This window comes from Lachnellula hyalina (genome assembly GCF_007821495.1).
Source record: "Lachnellula hyalina strain CBS 185.66 chromosome Unknown contig00051, whole genome shotgun sequence".
Classification (NCBI taxonomy): Eukaryota; Fungi; Ascomycota; class Leotiomycetes; order Helotiales; family Lachnaceae; genus Lachnellula; species Lachnellula hyalina.
The window spans coordinates 43,925-68,165 of NW_022157165.1; the positions used below are offsets into that span (position 1 = coordinate 43,925).

General features: G+C 45.8%; 6 protein-coding genes across 6 annotated transcripts; 4 read left to right on the plus strand and 2 right to left on the minus strand.

The window, feature by feature from the left end:
• Nucleotides 1–29: 29 nt before the first annotated feature.
• Nucleotides 30–1,937, minus strand: DEP4_2 (FAD-dependent monooxygenase; the record flags this gene model as incomplete). The annotated part of the gene is made up of 4 exons (XM_031148355.1): nucleotides 30–822; nucleotides 882–1,671; nucleotides 1,735–1,839; nucleotides 1,895–1,937. The coding sequence occupies 4 exons, from the start codon at nucleotides 1,935–1,937 to the stop codon at nucleotides 30–32; spliced, it is 1,731 nt and encodes a 576-aa protein (XP_031006105.1).
• Nucleotides 1,938–2,615: 678 nt separating this feature from the next.
• On the plus strand, nucleotides 2,616–4,833 carry gliA_1 (MFS gliotoxin efflux transporter; the record flags this gene model as incomplete). Its single annotated transcript, XM_031148356.1, has 8 exons — nucleotides 2,616–2,792; nucleotides 2,846–2,860; nucleotides 2,916–3,111; nucleotides 3,158–3,334; nucleotides 3,450–3,492; nucleotides 3,540–3,775; nucleotides 4,168–4,425; nucleotides 4,484–4,833. The coding sequence occupies 8 exons, from the start codon at nucleotides 2,616–2,618 to the stop codon at nucleotides 4,831–4,833; spliced, it is 1,452 nt and encodes a 483-aa protein (XP_031006106.1).
• Nucleotides 4,834–10,844: 6,011 nt separating this feature from the next.
• Nucleotides 10,845–12,624, plus strand: sdnH (Cytochrome P450 monooxygenase; the record flags this gene model as incomplete). Its single annotated transcript, XM_031148357.1, has 7 exons — nucleotides 10,845–11,088; nucleotides 11,148–11,279; nucleotides 11,361–11,613; nucleotides 11,779–11,854; nucleotides 11,911–12,260; nucleotides 12,317–12,401; nucleotides 12,460–12,624. The coding sequence occupies 7 exons, from the start codon at nucleotides 10,845–10,847 to the stop codon at nucleotides 12,622–12,624; spliced, it is 1,305 nt and encodes a 434-aa protein (XP_031006103.1).
• Nucleotides 12,625–13,332: 708 nt separating this feature from the next.
• stcF_1 (putative sterigmatocystin biosynthesis P450 monooxygenase) lies at nucleotides 13,333–15,095 on the plus strand (the record flags this gene model as incomplete). The annotated part of the gene is given in 5 exon segments (XM_031148358.1): nucleotides 13,333–13,381; nucleotides 13,434–13,446; nucleotides 13,571–14,630; nucleotides 14,696–14,851; nucleotides 14,871–15,095. The coding sequence occupies 5 exon segments, from the start codon at nucleotides 13,333–13,335 to the stop codon at nucleotides 15,093–15,095; spliced, it is 1,503 nt and encodes a 500-aa protein (XP_031006104.1).
• A 3,443-nt stretch (nucleotides 15,096–18,538) lies between these two features.
• Nucleotides 18,539–19,636, plus strand: LHYA1_G003388 (uncharacterized protein; the record flags this gene model as incomplete). The annotated part of the gene is made up of 4 exons (XM_031148359.1): nucleotides 18,539–18,774; nucleotides 18,859–18,889; nucleotides 18,967–19,374; nucleotides 19,430–19,636. 4 exons carry the CDS (start codon nucleotides 18,539–18,541, stop codon nucleotides 19,634–19,636), a joined length of 882 nt encoding a protein of 293 aa, XP_031006107.1.
• A 1,378-nt stretch (nucleotides 19,637–21,014) lies between these two features.
• Nucleotides 21,015–23,848, minus strand: LHYA1_G003389 (uncharacterized protein; the record flags this gene model as incomplete). The annotated part of the gene is made up of 4 exons (XM_031148360.1): nucleotides 21,015–22,981; nucleotides 23,028–23,372; nucleotides 23,541–23,671; nucleotides 23,739–23,848. 4 exons carry the CDS (start codon nucleotides 23,846–23,848, stop codon nucleotides 21,015–21,017), a joined length of 2,553 nt encoding a protein of 850 aa, XP_031006108.1.
• Nucleotides 23,849–24,241: the final 393 nt, after the last annotated feature.

Consider the following 24,241-nt stretch of genomic DNA (forward strand, 5'->3'; position numbering starts at 1 on the left):
TCCAAACCAAACATTCATAACCCCCTCCCCTATTTACCATCCTTCTCATACCCAAGCTTCTTTTCAAACTCCCCTCTCAGACCCCCAAGATCCTTAGCCCACATCGGCGCAAACAGATCCTTGAACCAGCCTTTACGGTGACTGCTGAGGCCCATATCCTGCAACAGCATGTCCATGTAGCCAATAAGCTCAAACGTCATATTATTGCCCTCCTCCCCATTGCTCAGGTACCGGCGTCGACACCAAGCTGTAAACAGCGCTACGCCCTTCTCTTGCTCCTCCTTGCTCGGCAAAGTTAGTTTCCCATCTAGATATGCCATCGCCCATAGCGACTGGCACTCTACGGTCGGAAAGTAGTTCCCCACACTCACTTGGCCGAGGAAGACGATGGAGCGGTCTTCCGCCGCGGCGCTTGATTCGGACAGAGGCGCTATGTGTCGATACAGCCGATACGGGGTATGAATAGGAGTCTTGTGGTAATGCTCAGGGGGACTCTTGAGTTGCGGAAAGGTGGCGAGGGTTTTGCGGTCAGCCTCAGCCTCGCGTTCCCCCCAATGAGCTTTTTCACTCTCTGGTTCCTCAGCTACAAGATGTGGCAGTCCAAATTCCCGGCATTGCTCTTCAGTAAAAAACTGCAGCGATGGTACCCAGCCTGTACCGCATAAGATGGCGTCTGAGGGTATCTTCTCGCCGGATTTCAGGCGCAGGAGTCCGTCTTCCAGACCTTGGACATCTCCAGAGTAGATCTGAACATTTTCTGAAATCGTGTCGAAGAAGTCTTTGTGATTGAGAAGTCCACCCGTGCAGTTTTGCCAAAATATTCTATTTCGGTCAGGTATCATCATTGAAAACCAAAAACATGCTGCATTTCTAGGACTTACGGTGAGTGTGGGGACAACTTTTCAAAACCGTGTTGGTTTTCCCTTCCAAAATTGGCGTCCTTTCGAGCGTCTGCGTCGACAGTGCCCCAAAAAGAACTCATCAACTTCACGCCGTATCTCGTCGAATGAAGGAGTTTGGTCCACCAGTTGATGCCATTCATGAAAGAAGGTGTAAAAGTCGCAGCTACCCGAGTCATTCCTATCTCAAACGCATTCTTATACGGGCCCGCGCCTTTCGGCGACAGGAAGAATCCTGGCCCGGTTGTGTCTGTGGCTTTTAGAATCCAGTTTACTTTCTTGCCGGCCTTGACTGCTTCGTAAGCCATGTCAGCTGATGATTTGCCGGCCCCTAGGATGGTGATCGTCTGGATATCCGGGGAGATCAAAACATTGGATGACCCGAAATCGTTATGATGGAGCACTTGACCCTGGAAATTATCTCTCCCAGGCAGCGAAGGCATATTAGGGATCGAAGTCAAGCCGCTCGCAACAATCAGCTTGGGCGTCTTGAACGTGTGTTGCACCCCACTGGTTCTTTCTTTGGCAGAAACCGTCCATTCATGACCGCTCTTAAGAACGGACTGAACCTCAATCGAGAATTGGATCCTGTCACGTAGGGTACGGCCATTATAGCTATGAGTATCCACATAGCTCTCGATATACTTCGTCGTATGCTTGGCCTTGAAGAACTCGAGGTAAACATCCTCATCTGGCGGCCGTGGCATAGCCTGATCCGAAAACTCTGCTGTTCCCACAGTCCATTGCGTCCAGAAAGAATCGTAACCCCTTCCTATAATTTCGCAAAAAAAGGTCAATTCGAATTCCGGTACTATAAATAGAAGTTGAGACTCACGTGAGTTCCAAGTACCCCCAACACAGCTGTCCCTGTCAAGAATAACCAACCGAGACTCAGGGTGCAAATCCAGGTAGCACTTTGCTGCAAAAACGCCCGAGATACCTGGATTGAAGTGCGCGTTAGAGACTGGGTTCAAGAGAACGAAGAGCTTCCTTACCTGCGCCAATTATGAGAACATCCACTTCATTTGCATCTGTCATGGTGCTTTGCGTCCTTTTGAGTGAGCTCCAGTTGTTGCAATCGCGTCCACGGGAAGATGTTGGTCTAAGAAGAAAGAGCCTACTTTCCAGCAAATGAACAACCAACACAACCAACAGGGATTTCAAATAACAAATGTTAATTATCATCAGGTTATCCCTAAAACCACGAGCTTTAGAGCTCGACCCACGCACAGCTTGTTTGAGGATAAGAAGTAAACCTTGCTACATACTGTGCCACATACTATGCCACATACGAAGTACATCGTGATAGGATAGGCAAGACTGGTCCTTGTAATCATAGCGCTACTGTACAGCCGCATCCCGCATCCACTAGATACGCGTATCAGTGCTCTACCGCACTAAAAGTTGTGCTTACTCCGTAAAATGATTAGTGATATGTAGAAGTATTACAGTAGAAAGCCCCGCTTATTACATTGCGCGATCCCCTCTGCTATATCCGGGTAATCTTGAGCTCAGGAGATTAAAAACTGCCGATTCTAATGCCAAGATCTCCAGACCCCATCCGAGCTACCACCCCACAATCTGTACGGAGCACGTACTCAGTACGGGCTCTAAACAAGTGTCCCGCAAACTACGAGTTCCAAACCAAGTCTACGTCCTGCGCGCGGTTCCTTCGTTTGTTCCTTTCAAGCTGCATTTTTGACCCAACAAGAGAATATGTCTTCCAACGATCAGATTCATGCAGGTTCTATTCGTGCAGATGAATCTAAAGAAAGTGGAGCTGGTGATATACGCGCAGCGGAGCAAGGCGAGACCGCGACGGCTGAGGTGGAGTTCTTAACAGGATGGCGGTATGCTGCCATTGGAGTGTCGATTGTTCTGAGCATGTTCTTGGTATGTACCCGAAGAAATATAAGATTGTAGACAGTTGCTGATAGAATATACAGGCGTCTCTAGATCTTGTGAGAAGTACCTATCCCATCCCTCGAAACTCGACACTTACGATTACTACTATAGACGATTATAGCCACGGCAATACCCCATATCACCGACCAATTTCATAGTCTGAATGATGTTGGATGGTATGCTTCTGCTTTATTCTTAACTGTTGCCGCCGCACAGTCAGTATGGGGTAAAGCGTTCAAGTATTTCCCAGTCAAAACAGTATACTTGACCAGCATAGCAATATTTGAAGTAGGAAGTTTGATATGCGGTAAGTATTGTCTACCCTTCCTATATCACCTACTAAAATAGCCTAGGGGTTGCACAGAACAGCACAACACTCATAGTAGGACGAGCCATCACAGGTTTTGGCGTTGCGGGGACTTTTGGTGGTTCTTATATAATCATTGGAATTTCCGTAGCGCCTAAGCAAAGACCTGCCATGACGGGTTATATGGGGTCTGCCTACGCTATTGCTTCGGTAATTGGACCACGTAAGATATTTCTCTTTGAATCCATCCAGCTTTGGTCACTCCGATGAGACGTATTTTGCTTCATTAAAACTATTTGATCTTCAAAAATACCGAGGCTAAGTTTATAATTATAAAGTGATTGGGGGCGCTCTTACAGACAAAGTAACCTGGCGTTGGTGGTAAGTTATACGTACATCTGATGCTCATGTTTACTCACACATCGTAGCTTTTTCATCAATCTCCCATGTGGCGCACTTGCTGCGGCTGCCTTCATTCTTCTCTTCAAAGTTCCTACAAGCGTCAAGCCTCCCAAGGTTCCTTTAAAAGAGAAGCTCATACAAATGGATATCCCGGGTTTCTTCCTGGTAACAGCGGCGGTCGTATGTTACTTGCTGGCTATGCAATGGGGAGGTGTTATTGAGAAGTGGAGCTCTTCTAATGTAATTGGGACACTGGTCGGGTGTATTGTTATATTTATTGCTTTCCTTGCTTGGGAGTGGTATCAAGGCGAAAGAGCTCTCTTACTCCCCAGTATCATGAAGCAAAGGACCATTATACATGGGTGTGCTTTTAGTTTTCTGTATGTAGCTCTCCGCTCTTGTCACATCTTCACCCATCTCCATTACCCCGCAATCGTATACTAACATTCACATCTGTCTAGTATTGCGGGAACATTTTACATTTTGTTATATTACATTCCCATTTATTTTCAGGCTGTTAAAGGCACAAGCGCGACTGAGTCGGGAATACGGACCATCCCGTTAATTCTTTCCTTGAGTGAGTCTCCAAGTTACCTTCCCTGGACCAGGGTATCTGCGACTACTTGCATGCCTTTCAACTAACAGCTCTTCTAGCTTTGGTACAAATCTGCACAGGAGTATCAATCGGCGCCTTAAAGATCTTCAACCCGTTCCTTATACTTGGTGGCATATTTACCACCGTCTCTACTGGCCTGTTAATGACCCTAGAACCAGAGTCGGACCATAGTTACTGGATTGGCTATCAGGTTCTTGCAGGAGTTGGTCTTGGTCTCTGCTTCAACGTGTACATTATAATTATCCAGAATATCGTGAAGCCAGAAGAGGTCGCAACCGCAACCGCAATCCTTCTATGTAAAAAACCAGTTCCTACGCCTACGAAACACGAATTTTCGCTAATCAAATTTCATAGTCTTCCAGTCTTTAGGCGGCGCCTTGGTTGTCTCAGCCGCCCAATCCCTTTTCCAAAACGAACTTCTCAATACCCTAGCCGTCAAAAGTCCCCACCTCAATTCGACCGCTGTCTTTGCCACTGGGGCGACTGACATTCAGAAGACATTCTCTAAGAGTGATTTACCTGGCATAAACGCCAGTTATATGAAGGGTTTGCACATGGCATTCGCGTTAGCCATTCCAATGGCGGGCACCGCAACACTGGTTGCTGTAGGACAGAATTGGTTTCGGTTAAAGACTCCTGGGAAAGAGGATTCGAGGGAAGTAACAACTGAGACCGAGAAAGTGAATAATGGGACAGTTAGTTAGGGGGATGAAGTGATTGGAGCTCAGGAAAGCCTTGTTATAAGAGATAAAATGTTAAAGGAAGAGCAGGTAAGTTTCATTTTCACTAATTACAAATACTATCATATAAATCGATTTCTGCCCAATGTTGAGGATTGATCAGGTAAGTTGGGAGAAAAGACGCTTGTAGTTTAAGCATAAATCGAAAATATACTACAAATTAGCAACTGTTATAACTACAGGCTAAATACGCTGGAATAAATCAATTACAAGCCATTTCTGGTATATAAAACCCTTTAAACGATTATCAATTTTCCAAGTTCACCGCATGCTCTGTTTGATGATGATCGGCAGTCGCTAGTACTTCGTTATCCAATACCCTTTCCCCAGCTACTGCTCCATAAAAGATAGGCGTTTCTGCAATCAAGTTCTACTAAGATTATAGTATTACCGATCTATGTTTAGAGCCTATACGGAGTGTCATACGGAGCTGAACATATCCAGATCACCTCATCTTGCAAGGATATACGGAGCAGCTTAAGCATTATAAGGTCCCACCTCCGTCATACTGTATATGTGAACTAGACCTACCGGGATTTCCCTTCCCGTCCCTTGGCCCCTAGTCTAAAGGTTGATTCTTTTGTTTCTAATTTTACGTACTGTAAAGAGGGGAACATCCATATCGGCTAATGGCGATCCGTTTAGTGTCCAATGAGAGGATGTCCATGGAACACACATCGACCAGCTTCCCCTTTTAAGTCGGCGGGAAAGTAAGCCTAATGCGGGAAGAGGGGCTTAGATATGTTTCCACCGGGCTTATTCAAGTCAAGCTGTCAGACTTGGAAGCAACGTCCCGCGAAAGTACCAGTATAGTATGGAAACAATTTATATCACCGGCACTACTGTAACATATATCATGTCCACAGAAAGCAAGCTCGGTCATCCTTTCAGACGACCAAAAGCTTCTTCGCAAAGAGACTGGGAGTACCACGTTTGTCCCTGCGTTTTATTAGTCATACTATTAGACTTGCGCAAGGAACCCTACGACCGCGTGGACACTGCAGCAGCCTTACCAATTGTCTCAGCGTAACACTTTCCCTCATTAAGGACATCTAATTAGAGCGATGGGTCATAGTTAATATAGAATCATTAAAAGTAAAAGGATATTAATCATTCTACGAATGTACAGTCCTATTTTCATGAGAAGTTTTATCTACATCTTCTAAGAGCATCCTTTTTTTAATGTATTTCTAAAAACACTCTTCAAGTATTCGCAAAGATCTAGACTCTGCCCAGGATTTATGGGCTTTTTACTGCGCCGTACTAGTAGGGCTGCTACGTTTCGTGTGGGATCATGGTTCTGCTCCAACGACCACGAAATAGTTTCATACTTGTAGCGGGACCGCGTGAGTGGCACCCTTAGTATTGACTTGCTTGCAATGCTTCACCTACGATACCGCCGTATGCGACTTAGGACGAGATGCGTGAACGCAGGCGTCCCATTTACCGATTATTTATGACACCGATCCGGAGCGCGTATGAAGAAAGTAAAGCGCCTCAGATCTTACTCTAGTCTGGGAATAGAAGCATCTCTTTGACCAATACTACTGTAGGTCTCTGCATGTCGGCTATGTGCCCAGGGGGCGGCCTAACCCAGAGCATATAATGCCGATATACTAAGCTCCTCCGAATTTTAGTCAATGTCGTTCAGCGGCCCCCATACACACCCTGCTGCGCCGCTCAGCCTACTTGTTGTGGGTAATCTAATCTGAGACAGATAAGGGTATCATGGGGTAAGAATAGTGGCTCTTTGCAATTGCCCCTCATGCTACAATAAGTATCTATACGGTACTAATCTTACGTGTTCCGAACCATCTCATCTTTGCCTTGCCAAGAACCTTACTTGAGCTTTGTTCCAACTTTAACGCGACAAAGAGCCTCTTAATCTGTAACAAATTATATTCGCTCTCAACCTTTTCATCCCGCTTGATTATCAGCTCGAATTATCATGTCACTCCTTCCGCCAGGCGTTGTACCAAACTATGTCGACCCGCCAGACCACAAAAGTCAAGATAGGGCTCTGCATACCGTAATGGTGATACTAGTCACTATTGCGACAGTAATGCGGGTTTGGACTCGCGCTTTTGTTACGAAGAGTTTTGGATGGGACGATTGTATGCGATAATACCTTTCCTGAGATTTCATAATTTCTTCAAGAAGTACACTTGACTAACTTTTTGGACTCCTTAGATATTACGGTCTTTGCTTGGGTAAGAGGACACTGCTGCAGGAAATGAAAGTTGGCGTGATCTATTGCTAACTGATTAAACAGGCAGGGACTGTGTCTTGGTCTGGTGTATTACTAGCTTGTACGTACCACCATCTAATGCGAGCTCGGTTTTTGTTCTTGTAGATCATATATAGTATATGTGCTAATTAATCTGTAATGAACAGCAGAAAATTATGGCATCGGCCGACATCTATGGGACATTCCCCCGGAATGGATGATAACCGGACTAAAGGTATACCTTGCTCACTTGTTCCTTTCTTGCTTTGTCTGTACCCAAGCTAAATTGTACCATAGTTTTTGTTCGTCACAGAAGTCATGTACATAATAATTGCGCTTGCGGTGAAGCTCTCCTTCCTCTTCTGCTTTGATCGCATATTCAGTACGAGCCGCGTTACACGATACTTCATCTGGTTCGGGATATTTGCCAGCACCGTCTTTTACATTGTTGTATTCTTCGACACCGTCTTCCTATGCAAGCCTATAGCTCTAGCTTGGAACCCTCTGTTGAAGGGGAAGTGCGGCAGTCAGAAAATTCTGCCCTATGCTACAGGCGTGTTTGGGTTTCTGAGTGATTTTTATATCTTTATTCTGCCTATGCCTTGTGTATGGAAGTTGCAAATGAAGACGACAAGGAAGTTCAAGTTGATGGCTGCTTTTAGTGTTGGATTATTGTATGTCTTTTGTGTCCCTGTCCCCATCCTTCAATTCAGTCCCTCGAGCGCTCAATAGTAGGCCATAAGACTAACACACACCTAGCGCATGTATCGCGAGTATTATCCGTTTTGTTTTCACAATTCGGCTGGTAAATAACGTCGACGCGACATGGAACTATATCACTTTAAGTGTTTGGGCGTATGTCTCCATACCTTCCCCCTCCTCAACTTCCTCTTAAATGGAAATCCCGACTAACTCCAAGTTCCATCTCTTAGTGTTCTCGAAGTTGATATTGGTCTTATCTGCTCGTGTCTTCTCTCTTTCCCAGCATTCTACGAGCGCTACAAGCCTGCCAAATTCGACTCACTTGTGAAGCGCTTTACAAGCTATATCACAACCTCGAGCGGCACTCGCAGTAGCTCAAATGCTACCTCGCGTGCACCTGTCAAAGAAGCCAATCGTTATGCCGAGATAAATGATTCGGGTGCCGTGCCCCTTCATCTAAGAGGCGATGTAAATGGGACGAAAGGGGAATATTACCGCGCGAAGGTAGAGAGAAGTAACAGTGTGGACGACGAGGATGATTATGAGGAGCTCACTGCCCTTCCACAGAGAGTATATAGAGAGGAGGGAGTTAATGTGAAAAGAACTGTGGACTTGGAACATGGGCCGAGGAACGACCAATGGTGATAGGGAGGAAATGTATTTTATGTCGTGTATCGAATTATGCTTGATTTATTCTCATTGGTTATACATATTTGCAATCATGTAAATTTCTTATTCTTTGTAGATACCAGCAAAATCGAACCATATCATGTTATTCTTAATCGTTTTAAAGTCCTCCGAGGTTTACAGGTCCAGAAGAAAGACCCTCCAAGAACGCGCATTAGCCGTATAGAAGGATCAAAATTTTAAGCTTCATACCCCTTAGAGCTTAGGGTTGGAGTTGTGAAGCTTAACTAAGTTCTGTAAAATATCATCACATTCAAGACCTGTTGTTGCTACTGTCACACGTACTACGTTACAGGTTACACTGCATATGAATAACCCACTTGACACGACATTAGCAGGGAGTATGAATAAATAAATATAGTCTATTCTAACGACGCATAATACTCAAATTCATTCTAAATTCGACGAAATAGCAATTTATACCCCCAAGCGTAGACCCCAGTGAACATGCCATAGAGCGATTTGCTTAGCGCAAATATCATAGACATCGGCTTTTCTGCCGTCGCATCATCTGCTTGCTCTTTCACTTCAACGTTCTTTTCCTTTTTCTCCCCCCAATCCATCAAAGCTAATTGAGATTCGTTATAAACCTCGCCTGGATTGTATCTGGGACATGTGATACTCCAAACAGCATTGCCACTCAAGCTCCATAAGACGGCTTCCAAATATCTCCTGAGATCGACAGAAAGCTCTTCATTTCCTAGCTCTCTGTTTGTGATCTCCACGTAGTCAGCTACATAGCCCTTGGTAATATCCCTCAATTTTGACATGGCCTCCTCCTCGCTAATGGAATGCTCGCCCATCAGGACCCATACCGCATTGACAATCTCCTTGTGGCCGTACTTTTTAGCAGCGTCACGTTCCTTCTCCCATGAGAAGATGTCGTTCTGCAATGCAGCAGCCGCCCATGCCGGCATCATCAGTTCTTCACATTTTTCCATTTCGTGGTCTGGAATTGTGATGGCCATGCCAAATGTGACCACTCCGAACCAGAACCTGTTTCATGCACCATCAGAAAGTGACAAATATGTAGAAACGTTTGGTTGATCGTCACTTACCATTTACCGACATCAATACTTCGGTAGGGGATATATTCCTCCATTGTTGCAAAGTGATTTGTATGTTGCCTCCCACCTGCGAGCCGCAAGAACTCGGCCCAACCTTTCATTGTCGTCAATGCCCTCTCTTTGTCAATGGCCATCATCTCTTGTAGAATTTGAGCCTGCATCTGTTTTTTCCCTCCGTTCTTTGCGGCTGCTATTGTCCCTTTACTCGCGCCCTCTAGAAAAGCATCTTGCAAAGTATCATTGGCTTTATTGAGCTAATTTTCAGTCAGCCAATTCATATGAGCTTTATCGAGGGATCATATATTACCTGCTCCTCATCACAATCTTCTGTCTTATCTGCAATTCGGTTAGCACATCGTTTATTTTTTCGTCCTGTTAGTTCGTACCATCATATAAAAATGCGAACTCATTTGCGTAGCTAATGATTTCCATTCTTTCGGGCAGACATTCGGGAATTGAGCAAGACATGAAATTCCATCTTTTGTCCAAACCTCCTTTGTAAAATTCTAAAGGTTCTACAAAGCGGTTCCAATCCCGTTGGCAGCGAATTGTCCCGACATCCTCATTGCTGGGAAAATTGTGCATACGTAGGGGGATTCCATCGCATAGACCTTGGGTCTCATATTCCGATGGATCAACCAGTCGAGAGTATTGCGGTTCTTGCATTGTGAAAGTTCAAAATCAAATAAAGATAAGATTTTCTGGAGGAAACTATTCGGGAGACTTAGCATTAAGGAGCTTGATTGCAAAGATATATAAATTATAACTTCATCTCGTTATCGGCGTCTCGACCGTACACGTATTAACATTACTGCGTTGAAAGACCACTAGTATTAGATGCATGCCGGTTACCTGGTTTGCTCAGAGCAGGCACATCCCCGGGCATGTCCAGGGGGCTAACCGGGTTTCCAGGTTTGCCACGCAGGCTCGGTATATTTGACACTAGTAATATAAATTAGCATAATCGACTCGATATTCTACTATAGCTACTTTGTAGTCTACTTACTAGTTGTAATATGCGAGCCATCCAGTAGACGTTTCGCTGGCCCACTTATCTCCGTCCGTACATGTGGCCCTCTTTCCTGCAGCACTTACTGTACCAGCTTGTGATAAGACAAAATAAGAGGGGCGGGGCAGGGTAGTGGGGTGAATTCTAGCCCCACGCCGTATTCTCTTTCAAGCTCATCAACGTGATTATTGCCATCAAAGAGATTCTAGTATCCTGCACTTTTCTCTCTTTTCTCAAATGAATATTTTCAGGATCTGACATCAATTCCACGTCCTACTACAACATGGCCGCTATTATAGTGTCAGCCATCGCTGATCTCAATAAGTACGTTATTGCTGGACTTGCGCTCTTAGCATCTATTACAGTATACTCGGTGTATCATGTCATCTATAATCTCTTCTTCTCCCCAATCGCAGGGTTTCCTGGCTCAAAATTAGCAGCCACCACTGGCTGGGTAGAATTCTACTATGACTACTTCAAGCAAGGCGCCTATATCTATGAGATTGAAAAGATGCATCAGAAATACGGTAGGTCCTCACTCTAATGTCTCCAGTGCAAGATGAATGCTGATATATACATATCATAGGGCCAATCGTCCGAATAAACCCTGAGGAGCTTTCAATTCATGATCCAACCTTTTATAATGAGATATATTGCATAGAAAGCAAGCGTCGAACGGACAATTACAATCATTTTGGAAAGGGGATTGATTTTGATGGTGTGGACAAGCTTCTTCTTAAAAGCTCATAATTACAATACGTGCTAATCAGTAGAATAGGCTCTCATTTTCTCACCACAGACCACGATGCTCATAGACGCCGGCGGAAGCCGCTTGAACCTTATTTTTCCCGCAAAGGAGTCATGGAATTAGAGAAAACAACACTACACCCGACAGTCAGAAAATTAGAGAAGCGTTTTCAAGCATTGAAAGGGACAGGCACTGTTGTGCGCCTGGATTATGCCTTCACTGCCTATACTGGAGATGTCATTGGACAAGTATGCTGTGAAGATCGGGAAGAATTTCTAGAGGACCCTGAATTCGCTCCATACTGGTATGTGCCTATGGAAATGGTTTTGCAATACTTCTGACAGGATATAGGTATGAGCTTTTGCACTCCATCATTAAGTCGATACCGCTTTTTATGGGACTTCCATGGATTATCAAGTAAGTCCTTCAAGAGACATATACTTAATGCGCGGCTTTTGATGGAATGCAGTATCGTAAATTTGATTCCTGAATCCGTGATAACATGGGCGGATCCCCGGAGCAAGAAAATGATCGAATACAAACAGGTGGGTAGAGTTCCACTAGCTCATCACTCTCCCTAGACAAACACTAACTTTCATAGTTGACGAACCGACATATCGAGATTGCGAAAAGTCAGAAACTGCAGGGTACTGAGAGCAAGAATCAAAGACCATCACTTCTCCGCTATCTTGTCAACAGCGACTTACCCGAGTCAGAACTTTCCGTAGAGCGTCTAACCAAGGAGGCTCAAGTTCTGCTCGGAGCCGGTACTGTGAGCACCGCTCGCACACTTGATTTCGTTTGCTACTATATCCTCGCAAATAAAGACATCCAGGCCAAGCTTCAAAATGAGCTCCGAGATATTATGTCAAATTATCCAGAGCAGATCCCATCTTTCGTTCAGCTTGAAAAGTTGCCCTATCTTACTTCACTCATCAAAGAAGGTCTTCGGTAAGTTACTCTTACACGCCTCCCTTTTCCCCTTTCTAACGGTTCAATACGGCTAGATTGAGCTTTGGCAACATGCATAGACTTCCACGAGTCTTTCCAGATGCCGCGATTCAGTACAAGCAATGGACGATCCCACCTGGAGTAACTATATCCAAGTTCAAACAGAAATCAAAACCCCGATTTCTGACTTGCATTCTAGGTTCCAATGGGCATGTCTGCATATCTCATGCATATAGACCCTACGGCATATGAGAATCCGTTTACATTTGATCCAGATCGCTGGATGGGCGAGCCAAGTCCTCTTCTAGCTAGGAACTATGTCCCATTCACGCGGGGTTCGCGAAATTGCCTTGGAATGAAGTAAGTCTTTCTCTACTTTGCTCATAAGAAGCGAGTTCTGCATTCCATTCCCCGCCTCCTAGATTAATGAGAAGACAATACATGGATACTGACGGGAATGCTTTTCTCAGCTTAGCGTATGCAGAAATGTACTTGGCTCTTGCGGTCTTGTTTAGGCCAGGTGGGCCAAAGTTTCAGCTGTTCGAAACGGATGAAAGTGATATCATCCAGGTGCACGATTTTTTGCTTCCGCTCCCGAGACTAGATTCTAAAGGTATGCGAGTAACCATTGAGAGCTGATTCAAGGGAGCGGAGTGCGAGAGATGAAATATATGTTTCTGTTGAGGCCGAGGTTTTGCCCGCTATAGTTCGTAGAAAATGATTTATTGAATGAACATGTATCAGCGTCAGACTCGTAGCTATTACTGTAGTTTTGACAGCCAAGAATAATACCGTAGTCAAGAGAAGCTGGATGCTGTAAACCTTCCAAATGCGCAAATTTCGATATTATAATGTATAAGGGTTGTGCAACTCATCAGATCTAATTAATGCATAGAATTACTCCCACTTTCTTTCTGGCAAAAGCAGTGCAAGTTCCAGAGATTCCGACCCGCATATGTACCTTGTCTTGTCTCGGTAAAGACTAGGGTATGCACGTCAAATGTTTCTTATAAAAGGCCGGGTCCGCAGAAAGGTCAATCCTTCAGCACACTCTACTCTGACGACTGCAAATATGGCATCAGCTCAACTTAACTCTGCTTTTGAAACCCTCTTAGCCGGGAGTAAATCTGTATCTTCGATTATCTCTGACCACTCCTCATTACTTTCCTATAGTTTCATTGGATTTGTAAGTAAAATCGCAGTCTTGTTCAACTTGACTGAATAAAAATAGAATTCTGACGCACTGGATAGATTGTCATATACCAACTTTCAAGATGGACATACAATCTATGTTTCCATCCTCTTGCCAGTCTTCCGGGCCCAACCACGTGGGCAATGTCAAGGGGACCCTGTGAGATATCCAATGTCCGCGGAAGAATTCTCAAGGATATCGCTCGTTTGCACGAAAAATACGGCGAGGTGGTTAGAGTAGGACCAGATGCTGTCATCTTCAACAACCCTGATGCTTGGGGAGAAATTTACGCACATAAGCCAGGAAAAGGTGTGTTTCCTAAGGACCCATTGAGACATACCCGAGAGCTCTGGATTCATGGCGCGCCCGACGTTTTCACAGCGGAAGACACCGATCACCCCCGCTTGCGCCGTTTGATCAACCCGGCTTTCTCTAGCAAAGCTCTTCGTGAGCAAGAACCGCTGATACAGGCAAATGTCAATCTTTTAATCACGCGACTACAAGAGCAGATGGGTTCGGACTCAACGGGGGTTGTCGATATGAATGAATGGATCAATTGGACAACCTTCGATCTCATCGGTGACCTTGCGTTTGGTGAGACGTTCGATTGCCTAAAGACCGGTGGCTATCATCCTTGGGTTGCCTTGATCTGTAGCTCAATAAAGACAGTATCAATCCTGGGTTCTATCAAACAGTGGCCTTGGATTGAGGCAGTCTGGCAATTTCTTATCGGCGGCATCATGATCCGGGCTATGAGGCAATTCCACCAACTGGTGATTGAAAAGGTTGACCGTAGACTTTCAAGAGCCAAAGGCCGCAATGATTTCCTGCAGTCTATCTTGGATCACAAAGACACAGAAAAATCGATGACACAAGATGAGCTTTATTCTAATGCGGCGCTCCTGGTCATGGCAGGTACTGAGACCTCGGCGACAACACTCGCAGGAACAATATATCATCTTGCGCGAAACCAACAAGTACTCCTCCCACTGCAAGATGAACTCCGCGCGACTTTCAAGTCTGAGGATGAAATGACGTTCAAAACGGTTTCGGACATACCTAACCTTCTCGCGGCTCTGCACGAAAGTATGCGTATGTACCCTTCCGTCGCTGTGACAAACCCTCGCAGGGTTCCAAAAGGTGGGGCTTCAGTGATCGGAAAGTGGCTCCCAGAGAATGTAAGTCCTCATTAAGAAGTCGGGAACATTCAGCCTGTAGCTGATGCGATATCTTGTACATTTAGACTACCGTTGGCACGTACCAATGGGTTGTCTATAATTCTTCCACAAACTTCCGTGATCCAGGAACATTTGACCCGTCTCGCTGGCAGGGAAACCCTTACTATGAGAATGATCGGAGAGAGATCTTCAAACCCTTTTCAGTTGGTCCAAAGAGTTGTGTAGGCAAACAGTCAGTAGCCCCAACTACTTGTGATGCATGGATGGATGGACTTTGCTGATTATAGCTTGAACAGACTTGCGTATGCTGAGATGCAGCTGATATTGGTAAAGCTGATTTGGAAGTTTGACATTTTGCTGGCCGATGAGAAAAACGTATGGACAGATCAGAAAGTTCACTGGTCATGGATGAGAGTCCCCTTAATGATTAAATTAAAGGAGAGAAAGGGAAGTTTATCGAAGTAGAGATATAAGCACTCAGTAGAAGGGTTCACACGACCTGAGCCCAATGAACTGCAATGGATCAGAATGGAACAGCAATGAATGTCCACTGCAAGTACGCAGATAACTATTTAGTTTCCTAAAGCTCAAAACTATCCCAAGTCATTACCTCAACGCGCTCAAACTTGTTCCCCGTGGCCTTCTTGATCGCCTCCACCACGCCACCATCTAACTTATAGAGAACAACACCCCAAACACATTCATGAGCAACATCACTAGCATCCTGCTCCAACCTCCCCTTCCGGAACTGCTCTGACTTCTCGAAGCTCTCCCCCTGGGTGGAGTTCAAGCCTAAGACCGCATCCTCCTTCCCACCAAGCACGCCCTTTATCACTCTTTCGAACCCTGCATTGTCCTTGCCGCTGACATGGAAAAACGCCGTCACCAAGTCGCCTCCAAGAACTTTATCTTGGGGACTACCACTCTTCGGCTCGGGAATGCGAAGATAGATGACCTCGCGCATGGAGATGAGGTCCGCCAGACTGGCCATCAGAGGCATGAGGACTCCGGACTCAATGAACGCCGAGTGCAGTGCCACAGTTGGCCAGATCCCAATCATGGCTACGATGGGCTTTTTCAAGCCCTTGTTGTCTGGAGAGCTCGTTAGGAAGCGGAAGTATTTTCCGCCGCCTTTGTTGAGTTCATCGAGACAAGTGCTGAAAACTTGAACGATTCTTGGATCGGAGGGTGTAATGTCATTTTTGAGGTTCACGGTGCAGATTTCGAGGATTTGAGTGGTCATTTTGAAAATATGTCAAGACTTTGAAGATATTGTAGTTACTAATTATTTATTTTCCATTTGTTATATATCTAGAACAAGCCCAATTTTGCCCTTCCAGACACAGTCTTCGGCAGTTCTTGGAAGCCTGCTTTGCCACCGATTATGGCGTGTTATCAACTCTGCGTTCTTCAATATGATACAGGATGTTCCGGTGTTGTCACCAAATCTGCATATCAAGGATTATATGACTTTACGAGGTTTATATGGACTCCGGCTCTCCGAAACATTATTATTCTAGTTTAAAAAATCTTTTTTGGCGGTTTAATCTCTAACCAATACATAAATAATCATATTTGAGGATCTATCTAGCTAATCAAGACCTTATTTTGGCTATGTTATAATCCTTGAAATGCAGACTTGGTGACAACACCCTGTATGTCTTCACTAGGTTTATATGGACTCCGACTATCCAAACCGCTCCTATTCTAGTTTCAAAAGTGATTTTGATAGTTTGATTTACCATTTACCAATCAAGGATAAACGTTTAAAAAGGAATGTAGATAGGTGACGATGATACCCTGTACTGGTAATACAACGTACTAATAGATAGTCCAACTGATACCAGCCAGTATTTCATTGCTTATTGATGCTTCAATCGATAGCTAGGCAACACTTTGCACACCATTGTCTCCATTTGGGATTTGTCCCGAGAGCTGCACAGTGAAGTGATGCACGAAAGCCCCCAAAAGCTTGTGTTTACAAGCGTCGGGCACGCGGCGCCTCGTGCGTCATGCAGGGCATGAATAACTGCATATGGCACAGTAGTAATACGTAGTAAGACTTCTGGGAAACTGGGAAGATGATTCCAAGGTGCAATATAAAGCATTGAATTTACGGTGCATTTAGAGTTCTTTACAACCTTTGCGGACTATAAATAAGTTGGACTCGGAGTTATTGCCGTATAAAATCTACTGGCTAGTATTTATCTAGTAGAATATATGAGATAACGAGACAGATAAGCTTGATAGGAAACTAAACATTTAAGCATGAAGATCAGCTATAGACTAGTAGTTATTGAACAAGGCAGCCCCGTACCGAACGCGAGGAGCGAGCCGTGTCTTGGCAGCGGAGCTTACTTTCAACTACGGAGTATGCAAGGAATTGTTATTTGCTGTACTGGTATTCGCTGGCTCGGTCATCGGTGACCGTTTTTGTTTTGCCGTGCTGGGTCTCCAAGCCGTGTTTATCGGGCAACCTCTTGCTTTATCAAGGGAGGTCATTTTATGACGCCTTGCCCCTCGATTTCCCCGCCCGAGGCGCCCAAAACTAGTAAACCTCTGCGAGTGCCGATCCGGACGTCGGCTCCTTCTTCTTTAAGGGGCCGTTGCAATATTATGGATACTGCTAGTATCGTTATACTGATGTCCATTTTCGAACGTGGTTGCCATGAGAGAACCAGGGTGCCTCCTAGTTGTCGCTCTTACCTGCAACGTGCCCTCGGCGATCATCACAGCCTTGAAGGGCGATAACAGATGAACATTTTGCCCAATCATGGTAGCTTCATAACTTGCCTTAATGCAGTTGCATTGCGCGGCGTTCATAATTGGCGGAAAGCTTACGTGGACTCGCGGAGATGCATGCCATAGTGGATTCCTTAGCCTGCTTGTTTCTCTACATGGTATTGTCACTACAAATGGCCCCCAAAGAATTATCCTACTTCTAACAGCCTTGAGAAGATAGAGGGGGTGGAAATATCTCAGGCACGTCCAGGGTACTACACGAGGTGTGCAATTAGAAGCTCGAAATCTCCACTCTATGTCCTTTTTTTACTAATCCAAATAATATAACGAATCAACAATGCATGCCCGTAGGCCTGTGCATGGGGTCCTCTATCATATAAATAACGCGTACATTCGGTCCTGACCGGTAAGTATGTGTTTTTTTTAGCTAATCCCCACGGGTAAAGAAGCTGTCCCGATTTGGCAAACAGCTTGAAACTTTATAGGGAAACAGCTAAAGAATGCCCTCTTATCCTGAAAAACACTTCTTGACACATAGTCGCGGCATCTTTGATCTCCCTAAATCAAAAGACGATGAAGAAGTGAGGAGAATGAGAAACCGGGAATCTTCAAGTGGCCCCTTCGGAGGCGAGAGGTGACTTTCGTTTGCACAGGAATTCCTTGAGCGTCAAGCCGCAACATCATGCTTGGCTTTGATTGTCTCAAGTTACTTGAAGGTCTCATGAGATTTCTATAATCAAGTGAAGCTTTCACTCTGCTGTATTTCGATGAGAAGTAGAAATAGAATTCGGCACGAGCTTGACGGCAGGTAGATCGTGGAAGGCTCGAATCGACTACTAGGTTGGATTGTGGAAAGAGGAAGTTGCGGCAAATATAAAGATGAAGTGAGTAAACAAAGCAAAATCGGAATTCATGAAATGAACGCAAGAAAAAGGAGACACTCGCTTGAGTAACCCTCACGTGGCAAGTGCGAAAAAGGGGCCGGCTCGGCTGCTAAAAATAGGAGAAACCTCCAGCCACAATTGAGGCGCAATTGTGGAATGCGAATCACCTCAGTATACGCGTCCGCGTCGCACAAGGGAGGGGGGAGATATATCAACCATGAACAACCTCCAGTCCTCCACCAACACCTATAATCTTTCGACATAATACTCACGACCTTGAAAATGGCACCCACACTCGTTCCCAGTCCTCGAAATATCGATATCCTCCGCTCGCTCATCACAGAAGAACCTATCAAGAAACAAATACTGCGGAATGCGAGGAGAGCGGCAGTCGCAGCAGGACCTGGTGCCGCGCACCACCTGCTTCGACGGAGTCTGAGCGTAAACGATGCCCAGAAGGTGACACTGGGCGTTATCGCCGTCTATATTGTTGTTATTGCGTTGCTCTGGAATTTACCGTAAGCAATCCTTTGTTCTGTTGTGTTGCGCTTGTTATTATTGTTTCTATACGCAGAAAACATCATAACTAATTCCCTCGATAGGTATATACGCTGGTCGTTATGGCCCTTCAAAGTGAGTTATATGCCCCGCTTCACAAAAAAGTAAAGAATTGAACTCCCGAACAGCGGCTGATGTATTTATCACAATAGATGCTCGTTATAGCCTTCCACGAATTCGGACACGCTATCACGGCTTGTTGCACAGGCGGAAAAGTCGAATCCATATCGCTTGATCCAAGAGAGGGGGGTGTTACCCACATGCGGGGAGGGATCAGTGCTGTTACACTGCCGGCCGGGTACCTTGGCTCCTCACTCATCGGCGCCCTTTTGATATTCTGCGGCTTTGATATTGTAGCAAGCAAGGTTGCGAGCATAGTTCTGGGGGTCTGCTTCTTGCTCACACTGTGGTGGGCAAGGAGAGACTGGCTTACGATCGTCACTGTCCTACTGGCGGTTGGGTTGCTGATTGCATGTTGGTTCATCGCTCATGCGGAGGCGCTGAAATATGTGGTGCTTTTCATAGGCGTCATGTCTGCCCTCTACAGTGTTTGGGACATTGTTAGTGCCCATATCAAATACTTCAAGAACTTCCGTTCACTGACCACTGTTTTAGTGCGACGACCTCATCCTGCGAAAAGTCAATACCTCCGATGCCTACGTCTTCGCCGAAAGATATGGGGGCTCCTCACAATGCTGGGGTGTAATCTGGTCCATTGTATCCCTCCTTTTCATGGTTGGGGGCATTCTCGCTGGAATTGCCGCGTTCCCGGAATCTGCTACTCAGCAAAAAGATGACTCGAAAAAGTTCATTCCAACTTAGACCTGCGTGCGCTTCTGAAGATGGGACAGCGAAAATCTTTCTGCGGGTTAGATTGATACCAAATCATTATCGTACCGCGCAAAAACCAACAACAGTCCCTACCCAGGTGCCCATGAGGTTTCAAGGACCAAACGATTCCTTGATCAGTTATTGTGAAGGCGTTGGGGCATGGCGTGTTTGGACAAACAACCAAGGACACAGGAAAGCGCGTACCTGCTTCACACCGCAGGGACTTTAGGCTTACTATGGTCGACAGCTGTGGCGGCATTTAAGATCTAGATCTAGGATTGGTTGCATTGAACTCCAAATGTTGAGGTGGTGCCTCTAAATGACGAGTAATGAAATTCAATGATACCCCCGAAGTTGTCTAGCAAATTAGGAATTAATCAAAGTATATTAGCATTTGGATAGTCCATTAAAATGACACTTTCTCGCCTCTATTGAAGTTTCCACATCTCAAATTATTTTACTCAATCTTGTTTCCAGCTTTTCCCCCCTCTTCATCCTACAATGTCACTATCTGAAAATCGGTTATGAATTGCAAGGTTTACTCTTTCACCAAATATTCGTCTTCTTCTACATTGCGTTTCATTATAGCACCCTCCAGTCGAGGAACTCTTCTCAAGATCATAGTAACCCCAAAAGAGACTTTCACCGTACGTTCGCCATAACCTTCCATGATCGATGAGCCCAGCCCACTGTGCAAAAACTCTATTGATGTTTTATGTTCCAGAAACGGGGCATTGAAATACCTCAACTATACCAAATAAGAAACGAGTGTCCACCGATAACCGTGTCATTTCCAAGCAAGTTATTTCGAGCCAGTGCTTAAATCCCAGATGCTAAACGCGCTTGTTAGATGAAGGGAACTTCGGCATAAACAGCACAGCACCGCCCAATCTCAAACCTAATTCATAACCAAAAGAGAGTTTCCATGAGCGGACGGACGATTGCCATCCATGCCGAGTTCCGCCTGGTGAAGCAAGCTCGCCTCCGATATTAGACTTTATCTGGAGGTATCCGGATCAGAAATATGCTTTGCAACAGAAGTGTCCCAAGTCTGGAGGTAGGAGATAAGGTGTACTTAGGAAACGAGGGTGAGAGGAGGCAATAACCAAGCGCGCATGCACTTGATATAGAGTACTTGAAGATGTATGTATAAATGCAAAGTGTAGAATGTATGAAAATATAATTATTAGATTTAGATACGACTATATGCTTATTACAAGTCTAGCCAGAATCTGTCACCATCCATACGGAGGCTCTATGTAATCTTACCAAAGGTATTCTCCTTCTAGATAAACCCCAAACGCCATCGCTAAATCGCAAATCCTCCTTTGCATAACCTATCTATCCACCAATCCATCCCCGAGGGTATCTACCTAGTTCCCCCCTCCTCCCCCAACCGATCCTGCTCCCAACTAAACCGACTCTCCGCCAGCACAGGCACATGCACAAGATCCTCACCTGGAGTTCCAATATGCTGCTTCCTTTTATACGGATCCACGACCTCCCTCGTCTGCATATCAGCACGCAGCGCAAGCATGTCCTCGCGCAGGAACTTTGACTCGTCCTCCTCTCTCGCCATCACGCGCCCGGAACCATTGAGCGGTTGTTGGCTGCTCGATGTGCTCAGGCCACTCACGCCGCTTTGCCCGCCGTCCGAAGCTGGGCCGGATGCAGAGGGGGTGCTGACGTTGTAATGGGAAGTGCTGTATGCGGTTACGCTGCGCGGACTGGGCTCGTCGTCGTATATGTCGGAGGTGGTTTGATTGGCCGTGTACTGGCTTCCTAGCGTGCTTGTTCCGCCCGTGGAGTCGGGGTCTGTGAGGAGTGTTTGCTCTTGGGCGTAGTTTTCCCCAGCGCGGTCTATCATTCGCGGAACTACATCTGGTAATTGTACGTTGTCTGGTAGGAGTCCTGCGAATATTCCGTTACTAGGACCGATTTTGCGGTATGTGGGCGGAGGACTCATAGGGCTTGTTGGACTGGTCGGACTGGTTGGTCCGGATACGAATATTGGAGAGGTGGGAGATGGAGATGGAGATGGCTGTCCGCTTGTTTGGGAACGGCGGGAACTGTAGGAACCGCCAGTTACAGGAGAAACGGGGCGAGTCCCAGAATTACTTTGGGAGCCCGGTGGTGACAGGAACTGCATTCCGGAATGACCGTCGTTTTCGATCTTTTCTGTCGGGTATGGTTCTCGTCTAGACTGAGCTAGATCGGCTGCTGCTTGTTGGCGTTCTAACTTTCTTCTTGCCTGCTCGTACGCGGACATATTGTATGAATCTGTTGTTGACGACTCATTATCAGTGGTCCCGCTCAATGTTCCTGCTTCACTGTCTAGTTCTGCTGGGCCCAGAGGTGCGGGAAGCTCAAATCGCTCATGTGAGGCGTCAGCGCTTACTTCAGCGGCATATGTGGTGCTGCCAAAAGCTTCGTTTGCTTGAAGCTCTTCTGGCTGTCGACGGAAACGTCCTAGGAAACCACGTGAAGCTGTAATTTCGACGGGCTTTTCATCATCCGTGGTCTTTGTTACATTCCGACGACGCCAGAAATAAAACCCGGACGATGCCAGTGCTAGAATTGCACCCACACCAACGACAATACCAACTATGGCCCCAGTTGAGATTTTGGCCTTGGATTTGTTCGAGGGGAGAGGACTGAAATTACTGTCCTTTGATTGAGAAATGTTGATTATGCTAGTATTCCCGAGAGGATCTAATGTGTGAACGGCTTGGTGGATAGAGTAGGTGTTTCGTTCATAGTCCGTGATTAAATACGCTTCTTGTAGGAAGGATCGACCAATGGTGTACTGGGCTTGATTGCTTGCCCTCTTGATGGGGAAGTAATACTTTTCAGAGTTGGAAGAACCGTAAGTCGTATTGGGAATAGCCGGGAAGGTCAGCTGCAAGTCGAAGGCCGCATATGGCAGTGTTATATTGACAAGTTCCGTTGACGAACCGGTGTCTGATAGAGTGACTGTGAACTCTAGTTGAGAATTTTTGAGGACATCGTGCTGTGAAGCATTTCCATCGAACCCATACAAATCCAAAGTGTTGTTGTAAGTCAAACCCAGTGTCTGGGCAAATTCGTCACAAACCGATTGAGGTAGCCAAAGGTAAGGAGTGGAGCTGTCGATTATGGCAGTAACACGGTCCGTCGTGGAAATCAATTGGACGGGGGTAGTCCAATTGTTTGAGGTTCCGGTTGAATATACCGACATGTAGTTAATATATGCTGCCGGGTTTTTGCTCGGATTTAGATTAAAGGAAGTATTGTGAGCAATTAATCGATTGGCATCATAGCCTCCAAGAGTCAAGGAAGCCGGCACGCCTTTCTGTTCTTGGAATTGTTAGTGGGTATCTGAGTTAAGAGAGAGGAAGCTTACGATATGTTGCACCAGCTGTGTAGCCATAACTGTGACTTGGAATAGCTCCGTTCGTCTCTACTAGACCACTAATGGCCGCAAGCGATGAGACATTGTTGAAGTTTCCTGGCACAACTCCTAGGCCAAACTCCCCAAGAAAGTATTCTGTGGCGTTTATCGACCCAATGATTGTTGAGTTAAGAGTTACCCCGGTGGAACCAAATGTCAATTGATCGAAGCCATAGTCCGCATAGCCCTGGCCACCAAGTCGAGTATCAACCCCCAAGTTGAAGAGCCCTTGGTCCCTATACGTAGAAGATGTGCTGAGGTTATAAGTCCCTCCCCTGGCTTGTATGCATATGGAATCTAGGAATCTCTGTTAGCTGAAGCACATGGCAGAATCCCCTGAAGCCGCAAATGTCTTCTAAATGAATATATGTCACGCCATTGGCAAACAACAGTGTCACTACTCCAACCTCCTTGTATTCTCGCCGTATCGCGCCGTATCGCCTCAATCGAAGAAGTCCAACTCACTATTATCTGAACATCCCGCAGGCCCGACAACCCAAGTCTCCGAACTGACAGTATTGACCATAACATCGACCCATTGCGGTGGAGTTCCAACTCGAATCGATATCGCGGACCAAGTACCATCATCCCCATACCTATGTTCAGTCAGCAACTGCGTCGAAATGAAGTTAGGGAACTTCAGGCAGCAAAATTCGAACTGACCATTGCGTAGAGGGCGTAGCACTCAATGCCTCTATCGTGTCCGCGGCACTGATGCACCCCACCAGAAGAAAGATCGTAAGCGCCCATTGCCCCGTCGGCACCAGATACATGATCAGATCACGGATAGCAGCGCATGTTATTCACGATTTTCAAGGAATTATTGATTAATCTCACACACTCGGAATCGCGAACAAGGAGCTCGAGCGTGAGGAAACGAGTGTGATGTCTTTCTCACGTAGAAGGCCAGTCCTGGTGGTCCAGCGGAGCAGCACCTTCTGGACCCTGCACGCCAAGAAAATTAAGTTCTGCGCCCCAACGCCCCTTAAGGAGTAGATTACAGCGATCTAAACGCTACTGGGACGGGAGAAGATGGCCTGTTTCAGGCTTTTCGTGAGCAGATTCAGGCGCTGCAGGCCTTCTCCAGCACAGCGAGAACGCCACTGGAGAGCTTGGTAGAGAAATACGGTGCTATTTCTAAACGCTAGACGACGCCTCCTCGATAA